A 16,264-nucleotide genomic window follows, 5' to 3' on the forward strand; every position below is an offset into this window, starting at 1 on the left:
CTTACAAATTAAAGTTATTTCAGTTATTCAACAATAAAAGTTGTTCAACAATAAAAATATTGTTCCAAATTTTTTAAATAATAAAATGTAACAAAACTTATATAAAGAATTATATGACATAGCAAGTGAAAGGCTATTAGAATTCAATTCAATTCAAGTCAAGTCCAGTTGCTGTTAAATTTGATAAACTCATCCAGCTGTTCAGAATTTAAGAGACTCTAGTTCACTTCTCTAGTTTATAGAGAAATAAATTATTCCTTTCTGGAACTTTTATTTTAAATCATTTCTTTATATCAGTATTTAAATGTTCAATTTCATACCTAACCAAATACTAATAAAGATAAGTGAGATAAATGTGTAATTTTAGAGTTTTAAGAATTATGTTTTTATGTATGGATTTGGAACAGCAATCGTATAGATGGTATTGCAACCTTCCTATTATATAGTTTTCTTACTGTGGATCACCAAACACATTTTTTGCTATAATTATTTCCATGTCAAGATCATCTTCCCTACAATAGAGATCACATTTCCAACTCTACTATTTTGAATAGCCAAGAGTAGCTAGCTAGTGTTCTTCAGAGTTTTGCTTACTAATTAAAAAAAATGAATAAGCTTTCTACATTGAATATCATTTGAAATGTTTTTCATATTTAACTTGACTAAGGTCTTCTATAAGGAATGTTCTGGAAATAATGTGGAATTTTGCTGGCACAATATGAACCATTTTGGGGGTGGGTATTACGCTGATTGATATGATGCAAGAAGAGCAAGAAATTAGGGGTTAAGAAATGAATGAATGACCTCTTCAAAGAGAAACCTCAGCCATGTGTGGCAGCCCAGATTGAAACAAAACAAAACACCGTGAGTCCCAAGACATAATAGTTGGAAAGTCGAAGCTGGCTCCAGTTACACTGTAGTGATTAAAACATCAGTTTTCACCTCATTTACAACTTGCTTCACTACATCCACATTGGCTGCAGCAGTTTTCTCTCTTATCTGCCAATCCCAGAGATAGACATGTACATGCACATATTTATTCATGTTCACACATGCACATTCATGTCACTCTTTAGATCTGACCTTTAGTGCCATTCTCTCTGAAAAGCCTTCCTTGACACATCAATCCCCCCCTTCAGTCAGAAAAGGGGTCCTTTTGCACACCTAAAGTATTCTTCACTTTCTGCTGCTATGGCACTTATACCTGGATTAGAGATGCCAGGTACTGGTCTTCCATAGGAAGCATTGCAAGGTCAGAGACTATGTCTATCTTGTTCATTAGTTTTGCCCAATATAATAGTAACCCCATTAACCAAGCCATAAACTGGGAACTCATTTTTTTTTAGTTTTAGATGGACACAATACCTTTATTTTATGAACACAATACCTTTATTTTATTTATGTATTTTTTTATGCTGAGGATCGAACCTGGTGCCTCAGGCTCTGCCACTGAGCCACAACCGCAGCCCAGGGAACTCATTCTTGAAAACTACCAATCTTGTGCTTACAAATTCCATTCAGTTATCACTTCTGGTTGATCCTTCTGTTAGGTTTGGATATGAGGTATCCCCAAAAAGCTCACATGAGAGACGATAAAAGTAGGTTTAGAGGAGAAAGGATTGGGTTGTAAGAGTCTTAACCCAATCAGTGAATTAATCCTCTGATAGAGATTAACTAAGTGGTGTCTGAAGTGGTGGGGTGTGGTTGGAGGAGGTGGGAGTTGGGGTGTGGCTTTGAGGTATATATTTGTATCTGACAAGGAAGACCTCTCTCTCTCTCTCTCTCTCTCTCTCTCTCTCTCTCTCTCTCTCTCTCTGCTTCCTGATCATCATATGAGCTGCTTCCCTCTGCCACACTCTTTTGCCATTGTGTTCTGCCTCACCTTGAGCCCCGAGGAATGGAACCTGCCTTCTATGGACAAAGACCTCTGAAACCGTGAGCTCTCAAATAAACGTTTCTTCCACTACAGTTGTTCTGGCCAGGTCCTTAGTCACAGCAGCAAAAAAAAAAAAAAAAAAAGCTGAATAAAACACCTTCCTTCCAAATCTCTCTCAGTCCATCTTCTTTCCATCCCTATTTCCGTTACCTCCATGGTGACCACCATGTGCTTTAGCTCTGGTTACTGGCACAGTTTCCTGGCTCACCTTCCTTGCTCTAGGCTTGCCACCTTCAAGCCCATTCTCTATCACGGAGCAGGGTTCTTTCTACAATGAGAAACCAGTATAAGCCAGGATCATCCTCAGCACTCTCAACCACTGTGATTTGCTTTCAGGTCTTTGAATTTTTCACTTTCTCTGGGTTTTTTCATCCTTGGAGTAATTACCTGGGATCACATATCATGGTTGTAGGTACAATTGAGAAATCAGAACTCTTGGTGTGGCTTAGATATCACCTTTGGACGTTCAGGAACACAGCATGATTCTGCTTAGTGCCCCATTGTTTATTTGCTTCAAGAAGTAATGAAAACCTCTCAGCATGGGAATCTCAGGAAGCCAACTGACACAAATATCACTGGTATAATCTCAAAGGACCACTTTAAATACAGGATGTGATTGGGTTTCACAATGAAGGTTGTATAAACTTACTTCCCATTAGCACTTGAAAAAATATATTCCCACTCCCTCCTGTTTCATAGCTGTGTATTCCTCTAGACTTCATCCCCGTTTCTAGAAATGCTATATTAAAAAGGGGTCCCAACCATTCATCTCACAAAACTCTTCATATTGTGTTTCTTTAAGAAGGTAACTCCCTAATGTTACAAAAAGTAGGAACTGAAGAATTCAAACTTTTTATGTCTGCAATGTATTTAATCTTCCAAGGTAGAAGATTAAAATCCAAGGTGGAATTGTTCTCTAGGAGATCTCCTTAAATCCTACCCTAAATAAACGGTACCATTCTGTGGGGTGAGCAGACAAAAGTTTACTCATTCAACAAACAAATTCAGACTTCTTGGACATCCCATTTCTTCACTAGTTGGTTCATTCTGTCATTCTGCTATTACCAGTCACATTGTCTTCTCCTCCCAACCTTCTTCTCTGCCTCCTCACTCTTAGCCAGTGACCTTGCTTCTTATTTCACTAAGAAATGGAAAATGATCATTTTTTTTCCTCCAACCCCCAAATCCAAGAACTTACCTTTGGTTGTTTCCTTTCTCTGCCTTCCTTCCCATTGCAGAGGCTGAACTGCCTTCCCTCTATGATGCTCTAAGGCCAGTCCCACCCATTCTCATCCACTCAGAAATGTGCTCCTGCACAGTTCCTCTGTTTTGATCATCGTGGTTTCCCTCTTCGTGTATTCTGAATAATTTCTATTAGGCTAATACCTTATGCGAGCTCCTTGACTTAAATTTCTCTGGTCCTATTTATAACAAGACTCCTTTAAAAATTGTCTGCCTGCATTGATGTCTCCTGTTGTCTTCTGCCACTTCCTTTCTTGATAGACTGCCCTGCAACTACTATTTTCAGTCACTGATAATCTTCAATTAGTAAATCAAATGTTTAAACTTCAGTCCTCATTTCACTCAACCCACATTCTTCCTTAGCTTCCCAGCTTTTACCTAACTGCTGCTCATTTGTGGGTTTGATGCATCCTCCTCTATTTCCCAATACTTTTCCCAATTTCAGGGTGCTCCAGGGTGGCCTCAACCTTGATTTTATCTCTTTTATGTTCCTTTTTCTTTGATTCACTTCTCTTCTCTCTGTCCACACTCACTCCTCAAGTCATGTTCTTTAACATCACCCACATACTTCCGATTCCTAATTTAAATCCTCAAGACATCTTGCCTGAGGTCTGGGTTTATTTATCTGACTGCCCATTTGACCTCCATTTGGATGTCCAACTAAAGTCTCAAATTTCACATATCTGGACTCACCTCTTGATATTTCCTCCAATATGGGCTCTTTTCCCCACTGTTCCCTGTGTCGATCTCTTTCCTCCAGAAACTCAAGTCAAAATGTTCTTTTGTACTCTTCATCTGACCCATAATGATATCCTACTAACTGCACTTTCTAATCCCGTGTCCAACCATTTCTCAGGCATCTGCTCTCCCTCAAGCCAAGCCCTATTTCTTTTATTGGACAATGAGAAGAGGCTCCTGTTCATGCTCTGACATGGCCCCAGGCTATTTTTCGTCCAGAAGTGAGACTGATCCTTTCAAGTACATAATTCAAATCATGTTAACTTGCCTGTTCTAAAGGCACCCTGGGCTTCCCACCACTCATTTAATAAAATCCAAAATTCTGATTCCAGATCTGATCATAATCCTGAAAGACAGGATCCTGAATGCCATAATCCCAAATATTGAAATTCCAAAAGATCAAAATCTATATCTCAAGTCAAAAATCCCACAAATCATAATCCTGAAAGATTAGAATCCAGAATATTAAAATCCCAAAAGTTGAAATCCCCCAAACCACAATTCCCATTGAGGGGGAAGAAGGTTATCTAAGAGGGATTGAAGGCCGAATTCTGGGGAATATTTTTGGTTGTTTGTAGAATAGATGCATTGTTACACAGAATGAATATGTAGAAACCTGGTAAAGCACCATTTGGGGAGTGTTTCCAGAGATTAACGTATCCATTTAGCCAAAGGACCAGAGATAAAGAACATGGAAGGTGAATTGGTCTCTGAAAGCCTGGGCAGAGTTTTCTTGTGCTACCATAGACATCAGAACTCCAGGCTCCCTGGCTTTTGAACTTTAGGATTTATTCCAATAGCTTCTTGTGACCTCAGGCTTTCTCGGTTTCTTTCTTTCTCTCTTTCTTTCTCTCTCTCTTTCTTTCTTTCTTTCTTTCTTTCTTTCTTTCTTTCTTTCTTTCTTTCTTTCTTTCTTTCCTTCCTTCCTTCCTTCCTTCCCTCCCTCCCTCCCTCCCTTCTTCCTTCCTTCCTTCCTTCCTTCCTTCCTTCCTTCCTTCCTTCCTTCCTTCCTTTCTTTCTTTCTTTCTTTCTTTCTTTCTTTCCTTCCTTCCTTCCTTCCTTCCTTCCTTCCTTCCTTCCTTCCTTCCTTCCTTTCTTCCCTCCCTCCCTCCTTCCTTCTTCCTTCCTTTCTTTCTTTCTTTTTTTCTTTCTTTCTTTCTTTCTTTCTTTCTTTCTCTTACTATTTTAAATCCTTATCATTTTCTTTTTACAATTTGCTTTGTATGTGTTGTATCTTTGCATCTTTTCCAGTAATAGCAGTATTAATTGTGTAATGACTTTTCAAGAGTCATAATTCACTTGAAGTATTTTTTGAAAAATTAACACTGAAATTGTATTATATAAAATAATTGACTAAGCTTGCAAGCATTGATATAAACATTAAAACCTTGGAATTTCCTCAATAAATAAAGAGATGTTCTTTGTATACATCTGTACTTGTTAAAGGTAAAATTTCTCGATATTTTAGCTCTTTCTGCAACTGTGCATGCAGTGGTTACCTACAGAGGTTTTTTGATTGATCTTGCAAAAGCTTAGGTTGTCCCTCACAGAATTTCAGAGAAGACAGTTAGAAAGCCAGGTGCACACAATTATCAACCTTAGTAAGATAGATTTATATGCTTCACTTTTTGACCATTTCTTTATGCATCTGGCACATCTGCTTGCAGCTGTCACACTCACAACTGTCATTAGTATAACTGAGAATTTATGTTTGCAAAACTATGAATCTTCTTATTGTCCGCTTTATAATGCCATGAGGTCTATGAAGTGTTCAGTCCTGTTTTTATGTGTCTCACATAAATCTCCTTTAAAAACTATAAATAGTCTTTTAGATAAATTCTTAAAATTATATTTTCAAAATTTTTGAAATTTTAGACTTCAGGGATTTTAGAATTCAGAGATTTTGATCTTTTGGGATTTCAATATTTGGGATTATGGCATATGAGAGTTCATTATTGGGGATTATGGCCCCAACCCTATATGCACTTGGCTTTTGGGCCAGTTTTCTATCCTTCTTTCCTTGACTTGTTTCTCTAGGCCAGAGGCCTTTGCTCCATTTCCCAGGCACACTAGTATTCCCTCTAGTCTTGAGGGAAGTATTCTAGTCTTGAATGCTGACTTTGCTACAATCCAGGCTCTTCTCCCAGGGAGACCTCACTTAATTTAAACCCTCACTCAAATATCAGCTACTCAATGAAAAATTTTTGACCACTTTTGATAGGCAAAATAATAGGCCTCCCCGCAATCTACACCTTTATTCCACAAGCCCATAAATATGTTGTTGCATAAAAAAGGGAATTAAGGTTGCAGATGGAATTAAGATGGCTTATCATCTGACCTTGAGAGAGGGAGATTATCCTGCATGGTCAAGGATGGGTCCAATGTCATCACCAGGGTACTTGAAGGTGGAAGAGGAGGACAGAGAAGAAGAGGACAGTGGAGATGGATTCTGCCCAACATTGTTAGTTTTAAAAATGGAAAAGGGCCATAAGCCAAAGAATGTGGGCAGGCTGTGAGTGCTGGAAAAAGCAAGGAAAGAGATTGTCCCTAGAGCTTCCAGAAGGAACACAGCTCTGCCAAGACCTTGATTCAAGGGAAACCTATTTTAGACTTTGGCCTCTAAAACTGTAGAATAACCAATTTGTGTTGTTAAAGCCATTAAATGTGTGGTGATTTGTTATAGCAGCAATAGAAAAATAATGCCACCCAACCTAAAATAACATGCCCACTCCCCGACTCTGTCCCCTCAACCTTACCTTAATTTTTCTCATCTGGTCCCTGCTGTTCACTGTAAACCATACATGGGCAAGGCCTTGAGCTTTGTGGCCGTCTTCCAGGGTCTAGAAGAACACTGCTTGTGGAATGTCACAAATGCTAAGCTTTATTTTCAATTCCACTGAACCCTTCAGGTGAAGTCATGATATGGTGTTCAATTTCACAATATGAATTGGTGATTAGGTCTCAATCTGCTATGTTCAATAAGAAGGGTTCCCCCCACTTTAAAATATTATATGTGCCCCAAGGGTGAGCTAAAAATCTATTTAGAGCATTTCTTTGGGGATAAACTGTATTACTCAGACCCAAGTAAATTGTTCAGAATTCTGTAAAGACGTGTCTGTTTCTATAAATGAAAAGTATGTCGACATATTTGTCAGCAATAAGGGTTGAGCAAAGAAAAGGGGGAAAGCAGTTGGGGGTAGTGAATGCATTTTCCAGAATCTCTTTTACAGAAGTATTTTGACTGAACATTAAGGGTAAAAACTGGTTCTGTGTCCAACAGTTGCAGAGATGATTGCATTTGGTCTCTTCCCATGAGACTCATCGTGCATGTTTTTTTCTAGAAAAGGCACTAAGAATTCATGAACTTAAAAAATACTGGATTCATGGGGTAGAATTTATTGCTATTACTGCTCCTCACATGTACTAGTAGGCCAAAAGGTGCCAAGATGAGACTATAGAAACAAATGACCTCAAATCTCTGGCTTAATACAACCAAGGTTTATTTCTTGCTCATATTATATATTTCATGTAAGTTGACAGGAAGGTTCTGCTTATTCAAACCACCCAAGGATCCTAGCTCATGGAGGTTCCTAATGGATACACGTGTCCAACTTCTCCCTGCTGGGAAAAGGGGAGAAGACACAGTGCACACTCTCTATACACCTGGAGTGGATCTTCATTGTTTCTGACATTTCATAAGCCAAAGCATGCCTAGGAGGTTGGTGATTCCAATTTATTTAAATGTTGAACACTTTATTTATTATCTGCCCCTATCAAAATGGTATCCGTACCTTTAAAAGACCACAAGAAAGGAAATGCAACAAAAAAAGGTTGTCTTAGGGACATGTGATTAGCACCAATTTTACTTCTTTTTACAACAAATGGCTTTTCCTGAAGATGTTTTTGGAACACTCAAATGGCATAGTTCTTTGAGGCTTTCATCCCAAACCCAACACTTATGGTAGGGAGCATATCATGTGGCAAGAAAAGGAAGATGTTTCTGACAGCAGATTTGAAGATATGACTTTCATAACAGCTGTCAGTCCTCAACTTGTCCCCACTCTCTACCATGCATATCACCTGGTTTCATTTCCCTTCTCATACTCTTCAAAAAAGTTGCAGACACAATTTTGGAGTTTGTTTTTCATTTAACATTAAAACAAGCGTATCTTCCATATTAATGTTGATGCTTTCTGCACTTCATTTTTATGGCTGTATAATATTTCATCATATATCTTATGTCATTCTTAATGGACTATATCCATATTCAGGCAGCCTGAAACATTTCTAGGTGTTGTGTCCCTTTTTTTCCGCAAAAAGGACTCACAATGATTTTAGAATTAATTTCTGAAATAATATATCCTGGGGATATAGGGAGAAAGAAGAGCTGAAAGTATTGGAAAGTCATCACTGAAAGATAAAAAGTTCTGAGTGGTTAAGAACTGAGGCCCAGGGTGAGGGGGGACATGTGTATGTAGTGGGTATTTTCCATGTACTTGTACTGTCCTGCGGCATGAGGAACTGGGAGAAGGAGGTAAATTGTGCAAGCCATGTGGCAAGAAGCGTTGGATGGAAACATCTGGATAAATCACAGGACGTGACAATGGAGGCAGCTACCAGGAGTTGGCTTCCATCTTTACCTCTGGGAGGGATGCTGGGTGTAATTTGGGCCACCTGGGCTCCTTTAATAAACCTATTCCTGTAGCAATGGTGTGTATCCTTCTCCCTAGTTTCTGTATGGCCTGGAAATCTGGGCAGATTGATACAGAGGCTTTTGCAATGTCATATCCAAATCTGTTTTCCCATGTCAAATACCAGAGATAAAGAAAAACGTTGACCTAATGTGCATAAGTAAAAGCCCTGCAGTGCAGTTGTACTTTTGTGGGTAACTACAACACGTGTCTGAAGTGAGACCTCCTTAGCTTAGTGAACACCAAGGAGGGGTCCCATGCCTGCGTTTCATAAGCACAGAGGAATGACACAGGGTGACACTGGATTGCACAGGGGTCATTCTTACTCAACATGTTCTCACAGTTCTTCCACCAAATACATGCTGAACATTCTCTCCTTTATTTACAGAATGAAAAAGAAGGTCCTACATGATGATTTTGTTGTTCACCCTTATTTGGGAGCAGTGGCCTATGTTATTCAGTCACAAAATATGCCCTTAGACTTCTAAGAGCTATTGTATCAGAACTTCCTGCTATCAAAGATCTTACTGTCAACCTGCTCATAGCAATGGTCAGAAAACCAAATTGATCATATATACAGCTCCCTCATACTATCCATGGAGGTATTTTTCTCTCTTCATTTGGTTTTTACTCGCACACCATCAAATTCACTTTTACTGATACATAGTTTTATCGGTTTGGATAAATACACACATACCATAATAATGATTCAAAAAGTTCCATCACCCTCCCTGAATTTCCTTATACTCCCCCTTCAAAGTCAGCTCTCTCCTCCCCCCAATACCTAGAAAGATTTATTTTTCTAGAAAGACTTAATTTTGTAACCAATGCCTTATTTTTACCAAAAGAACACAACAGCTAAAGGATCATTTTCATTAATGGTTACGGATCTAGAAAACATTCTCAAGTTGGCAGACATTTGGGATGCTACACTAAATATCAGAGATCCAAGTTCTGGTCTTTCTGTACAGATGAGGTCGAGCTTCAATTCTTCTAGGATGTCTGGAGACATCCATCTAAGGACTTCCTGCCTGGGTTCCATAACAGTCCAACTGAGGCACTGAGTGGACTATTTTGAGTTTCAATCAGTGAATCATGATTTGCTTGCACATCTAAAGTCTCCCTATAACATAACCCAGAATTGACTTTACTTAAAATCTATTTTAGGATTCATCACTCAGATACCTTGCTTTACCCAATACATATTTTAAAGCATGTATTAAAGATATATATTTTTAGGGGGCTGGGATTGTGACTCAGCAGTAGAATGCTCGCCTAGCTCGGGTGAGACCCGGGTTCGATCCTCAGCACCACATAAAAATGAAGGCATTGTGTTGTGTCTTGTGTTGTGTCTATCTACAGCTAAAAAATAAAATATTTTTTAAAAAGATATATTTTAAACATGTATTCAAATGTATTTGAAAAAATTACATACTTAAGGGTCTTAAGCATGTTGACTGGTTAAAAGATGAATGGGTGCTTTTAATAAGATCAATGATCCATTTTTCTTCCATCTTCCTCAAAAAATCCATGTCTGTGTGTCTGGATGGTGTCAATCAGGACACACTTCAGTGGAGCTCTTAATGATGTTGGCCATTCTCTTCATCAATACAACTCTCAGGTACAGAACTCTTTATACACATGGGGTAATATTTGAATTCATTCATCTCAGCCAGTCAGCTGAAATGTCAAAACATATTTTGTTTCCAGGATAACGTCAAGACTATTTTGGACAATTCTTCCAAAATTCTGCAGCTGCTGCATGGAGGATTCCTGCCAAGAACCTGGCAGCCTTTTCCCTCTGACGAACTTCTAGCTTCTTGAAAGAATTTTGCAGATTAAGGAACAGGCTCCTATGTTCATACTACTCAACTATCCATAGAGCAGGTCTGTTTCCTATTTCTAGCCAGAGTTTCAAGGACTTCCTTTTTCTAATTGCTTCCTTGGTTGCTGTGCTGTGGAGACCTCCTCTCTGCTCCTATCAAGACTCAATTGCATTCTGTTGCATGGGTGTCTGAGCCAATCAGGATCCTTACAGGGATGCATGGTGGTTGCCTGTGTCAGGTCCGCATATTCAGACATAGCAGCCATTGTGAACTGGAGAATTGCTTGCAGAAAAATAAACATTCAGCAAAACAAGACCTGATGACTCAGTGGGATCAGAACTCGCTATAGGAAGATTTCTATTCATATATATGTATGTATGCAAATAACAAAACTCTTTCTACTCCTGGCATTATGAATTCTTAAAAGAAGTAGGTAGTCTTTGGGCAACCCCTCACTTTTTTTTTTTAACCTTACAACTGAGCTTACTGGACCACAGATTTCTGCTGTTCCTGAATCTTATCACATTTATATTATTTCTTCTGTCATCTACTTGAGTAGCTCTGACCTACATTTTTTTCTTTTCTTTGTTCCCAAACAAAACCTAATTTCTTTCTGGGCAAGTCAGAAAAAGCAAGACTTATGTGACCAATATGTTTCCCAACCCTCACATGAGAAAGAGGGCACACCCCATACTATCAAAAACCAGTCCTGTACCAGTCACAGAAACAGATGCTGTGAGCTGCTTCTTATTGTGGGCTTACTCGACACAAAATAAAACAGAACCCCCAAAACAAAGGCTTCCGGTCTCCAAGCTAAAACACAATTCCAACAAAAATGTTACCGTTCTGGAGCTTTGAAACGTCCTAACCAAATCATCTTCCATTCGAAGGGGTTTTTCATTTACTTATTTTAAGCACAAAGATACTAAATTAAGGCCAGGCTAATTCTAGTAGTGTCTCTCAGATGACTTCCAAATCTCATGGCACCTCCCAGCTTTTCCTGTTCCCTTTTTATGTGGGTCCCTAATTGTGCATGTATCCCAGCTGTACTGACTCTGCTGATGTCAGTGCTATGATGATTATCATCATCTATTAGCACATGCCATTATCTTCCTCCTCCAAATGTGCCATTTGAGCATTGAAAACAATCAAATATTTCATGTACTCTGCTTTGGCTATTATTGTTGCAAATCACCCATTCATTATTCCAAAAATGAAGTGTCTGTTTCATTTTTTTTTCATTCTTTCCCCCTTTTATCAGAAGGGTTGTAATCTAGCCATCCTTATTTAATCTTCACATGGGTTTGGGAAGTGTTGGAAAAAAGAAGAAATAAATGTTGGAGTAGACTTAGCGACTAGAGGCATGAATGGGGCAGATGTGATGTTTTAAGTTGGTTAAGATACAGCATAGTTCAGAGAGCTCCTGAGGCAAAAGTGAAAGAAATCAATTTGGTGATGGGAGGAATTTTGTTCTATTGAAGTACGAGGGAAAGACAGAAGGGAGACGAGAGAAGTGCTTTTTTGGAACCATTTGATTTTGTGCAGAGCAGGAAAATTATCTACTCTTTGCACCTCCCCCACCACCATATGCTTCCTTAAAATTTCCCTTTTCCTTACTTGAAAGGAGCAGAATTTAATAGTATTCATGCATTTGAAATGCTAGGCAAAGTCCAAGCTTCCTCTCTTTTTGAATTAAAAAAATAATAATAAAAACCTCCCAGAAATCCAAGCTAAATGATAAGCTGTAAATCATTATTATTTAATGAAAAATTTAACTAACAGCTTATTTGTTTTTCAAAAGTGGTTGATCTTAAATTGAGGTACAGGATCACAGCCAGATTCAGGGACTAAATTATAGGCCCATCTACTTTAGTATCTAGGCTGAGAAAATGTAGTTGGTTACTCCAACAAAATGCTAAATTACAGACACCCAAGAGGCCTGAACAAGTTGAAACAACTTTATTAAAAGGTTAACCTACTTGGCACGTCTTGAATTCAGACATGATAGTAAGAGTAGACGGGGTACAAGACAGCAAAAGTCACAGATATCCCCACAGAGGAATAATATCAACATTATATATATACTGTGCTGCACATCACAAACTGTTCTGTGGATGTCAGTTTGTCGGTGTTCACCAGTCAGAGCCACTACACTGTCAAGCAGGGACATTTGTTTCCTCTCTTTAGGGAAACAGTGAATTGTTGCCACAGGGCAGAGAGTAACTCTGGACGTAATAGGGGACTCTGGGGATGATTCTATGGGAGTTTGAGCAAACCAGAGACATACACAACCAAGACAAACTTCTAAACCTTGCTTCTAAACCTCTGGTTTCTACAACTTTCCTAGCAGAGCTGTTCCTCATTTGCAGCTCTTTTCTGTAGGGGCACTTCTGTTGGAATATCTAGAGCCAGAGTTTGGGGTGATGGTGGATGGAGAAAAGTCAGGAAAGGGGCACAGTGCCTGTTGGGGCTCCTCATGATCTTGTCACAACCCTGAACTTGCATGCCATGAGAACTACTCCTCTCTCCATCTTTGGGAGGGAGGCAAGGTGAAGAGGCTAGATTTGGAGTAGGCAGACCTCCATCTCAATCATGCCATTGTAGGATTTTGGACCAGACCCTTGAAGTCAGTTTCCTTATTCGTGTTACAGATTAGGAATTACATATACCAAGTGACTGGTACATGGTAGTAATCAATAAATGGGATACGACTGGCAATATTGAGTGCAAGACCCAGAGTCAGCAAGGTCCATTTCTATCTTTCCAAGATTCTACTCTGCCCACAAAAGTGCCTGCTCTGATTGGAGCCAGCTCTACTGGTTTCTGCTGGTCCTTCTTCACCTTCACAGCCAGTTCCATTGTCTCAGGACATGTGGATAAAGTAACTGGTGTAAATGGGGTACCAAGTGTTGGCACCCACTCAGTAGCACCCAGCTGTGGTCCTGATTCCTTTTCATCTTGCCTTTTCCAGGCCATTCCCAGCAGCAACCAAGGTTTCTGGGCCCACAGTACCCCCTGATGGCTAAGGAGGAGAACTTTCTTTTCCCAAAGAAAAATTTCCCACCTCTCTTCGTGAGACACCCTTTTCCACAGATCACTGCCCTGTTCATTCCATCATGAACCATTCATTTCTTACAAACTTTGTATAGCCTTCCTGCCTTGCTGCTGCTTCTTTTTTTTAAGGAAATTCCTGCTCAGTTAACTATTTCAGGAATATCTTTCTCTCTCCTGCCCCCTCCCACTTTGTTCCATTTATGAGTCCTTAAATTACTACAATGATAGTTGATATTAGTACGATGCATCTGTCTACCTGTCAAGAAAAACTCTACACATTTCAAAGTAAGATCTAGTATAGAGCCAGCAGCATCAATCTCTGAAGCCCTTTGAGAGAGACATCCAACTGTCTTTTTCAGAACCTGTGTAAGAGTCATCTACCCCAACTTCCATCTTTCTCCAAGCAATATTGATCTTTCCTTGACATTGTTTTCCTATTCATTTAATTGCTGAAATTGTACAGGTTTATCCTCAATTTTCTCACTGCAAATATAATTCAGCTACAGTAAGGGTGAAAGGCATTCCTGTAGGCTATTCTAGAAACCAAAGCCCAATTTTTCAGCATTAGTTTTCTATGGGAAAGTGAATTCAAAGTTCCAAACAAGTGCTTTAGAATGAACTTCGGAAAGTTTTTCCTGTTGTGATTTAACACCAGAAAATCTTGGTTAGGAGTGGTCAGTTTTTAAAAACTCATACTAATGCCTGGATTTTCTAGTTTTTAATCTACTGAATCATGGCATTACTGGGATTGGGGGTATAAAAGGTGTTTGTTCAGGTGTAACTTATCTGGGCAGACATTGATTCTCCATTTAACAAAGGAAAACTACACCAACTAGATCCTGACTTGATATGCTAAGAAATGTCCTAGGTGGGTTATTAAAATCATTTCCATGACTATAGATTGTTTCTTGGTGAAAACAAACTGAATGTGTCAAAAATATACACTTATTTTCCTGAATGTAAATTCAATTGATGTCAAGGATGCTTTTACTTGTCAAGGTCTGAATTTTAAATATTTTTAAAAATTCAAAGGATTTGGGCATGAATGATTAAAATGGCATTAATTTCACGCTTAACTGATCAATTCTTCTGATTTAGGAAGTTTATTTTTAAACTAAGGGTCAATAACTAGGAGGCATCTCAAGCCTGATAAAACAACTAATTAAAGAATTTCTGTCATAAAGTAACATTAAGCAACTTAATTTTTCCATTATCAATCCTTAAATTTAAAAGAAAAAATCTTATAAAACTTGGTTATGAAATAACTGAATTATTTAATGAAACATCAAATAAGCTATTATGACCATATATAGACAGGCATGAAAAATATAATTTAAAAATGCTTTTATGGAAGACTTTCTTAGTTTGGTCATAAGTCAAGATAATTCTTGCACAGAATTTTTTAAAAATGATTTCCATATTCATAAAACTGAAATACTTTTTCTCCGTAGCATAAAAGGTATAAATTAACAAGTAAATACCACCCAATGGATTTCATCAAAATTCTGTTAAAATGGACATTCTACATAAGTTATGAATGCATACTAGGATACCAACAAAATACACAAAGAATGATGTTATAAAATAATTGAGCAGTGCACAAGGGATTTTAAATGATTGGTCATCAAAGGGTTATTTGAACTGACATATTCACATTTTTCTGGAAAGTGATTAGCTTTCTGATAATACATATCATTTGAATTCATAAAAATTTGGTGGTAAAAATTAAAACATTCAGTGTTAATGTTTTTGAACACATTACATTTAAATTATTTTCTCAGAACCCAAAGAGAAAACACAGAGGAAACGTAACCAGACTGAATTGTTTAAAATGTATTTTTCCTTTAATTAAATAAGAAACATCTGTCTAGGGATTTTGGAAATGAATGTAATCCATCCACACTCTGCCTGTACTAGTTTGCATCCAATGTCCAATATTTTGAAAGAAAATTCTTTCTTTCTGTAAAGAATTAAACAGCAACATGGAGTGATGTCTGGGTCTGCTGCAGCTAAGTCAGCTAAGTCTTGCCTCTGGAGTTTGGAACTGGGCTAAGAATCTGTCTTTTCCCAGGTTAGTCCTTGGGAAGCAACCACATTCTCTTCATGGTCTAGGTTAAGATGTAACTTTTGTATTTTCCAAAACATCCACTTACCCTAAAAATGCTCACCTCTGGACAGCAGAGGGGAAAAAAGAAAAAAAAAATTACCTGGACGCAACTAAACACTCAAGGTCAGATACCGTTCCTTCTCTAAGGGTTCACTAAACATTTTCACTCAGGGTTGAAAACTTATTTCTCTAACCTGCACCGTCCGCAATACCGAAAAGTCGAACAGGACTTTGAATACAAAGAAAGTGGGAAGTTGACTCCAGGATTGCTCTGTTTCTTTCAAACCAGGGCCCAGAGTCCAGAATGACAAATAGCACTTACTGGTGGTGTCAAACGGTATCTGCTTGCACTGTGCAGATCCTTCCACCGGCCAAGGGCAGTAATAGACGGCTCCCCCTTCCATGATATCCGGCTGGCTGGTGTTGGCTTTGGGTGCCCCCACCAAGACACTTGCTCTGCGAAAGGATTGGAAAAGGTCACCTGGTGGCAATCATAAAACTGTGCGCACGCTTTGCACTCGCGAGTTGCGTGTCTACTGAGACTGGAGTAGGGGTGGAGGGCAGAAGCATATTTATGATGGAGAGAGTGTTAAGGTTGATTTCCTCTTGGAAATAAATGGGCGTCAGAAACCTGGTTTGGAAGAGGGTGCGAGTGGTCCTAATTCTTCTC

The 16,264-nt window shown here is 38.7% G+C and overlaps 1 protein-coding gene across 1 annotated transcript in view; it reads right to left on the reverse strand.

The window, feature by feature from the left end:
- The window catches only part of Itga8 (integrin subunit alpha 8), a 169,632-nt gene that overhangs the window by 152,676 nt on the left and 692 nt on the right, over window positions 1-16,264 (reverse strand). The window contains exon 2 of the mRNA XM_026408128.2: window positions 15,917-16,050. Coding sequence (XP_026263913.2) covers window positions 15,917-16,050 — 134 coding nt within the window. The remainder of the gene's footprint in view (window positions 1-15,916; window positions 16,051-16,264) is intronic.

This window comes from Urocitellus parryii, chromosome 9 (genome assembly GCF_045843805.1).
Source record: "Urocitellus parryii isolate mUroPar1 chromosome 9, mUroPar1.hap1, whole genome shotgun sequence".
NCBI classification, from domain to species: Eukaryota; Metazoa; Chordata; class Mammalia; order Rodentia; family Sciuridae; genus Urocitellus; species Urocitellus parryii.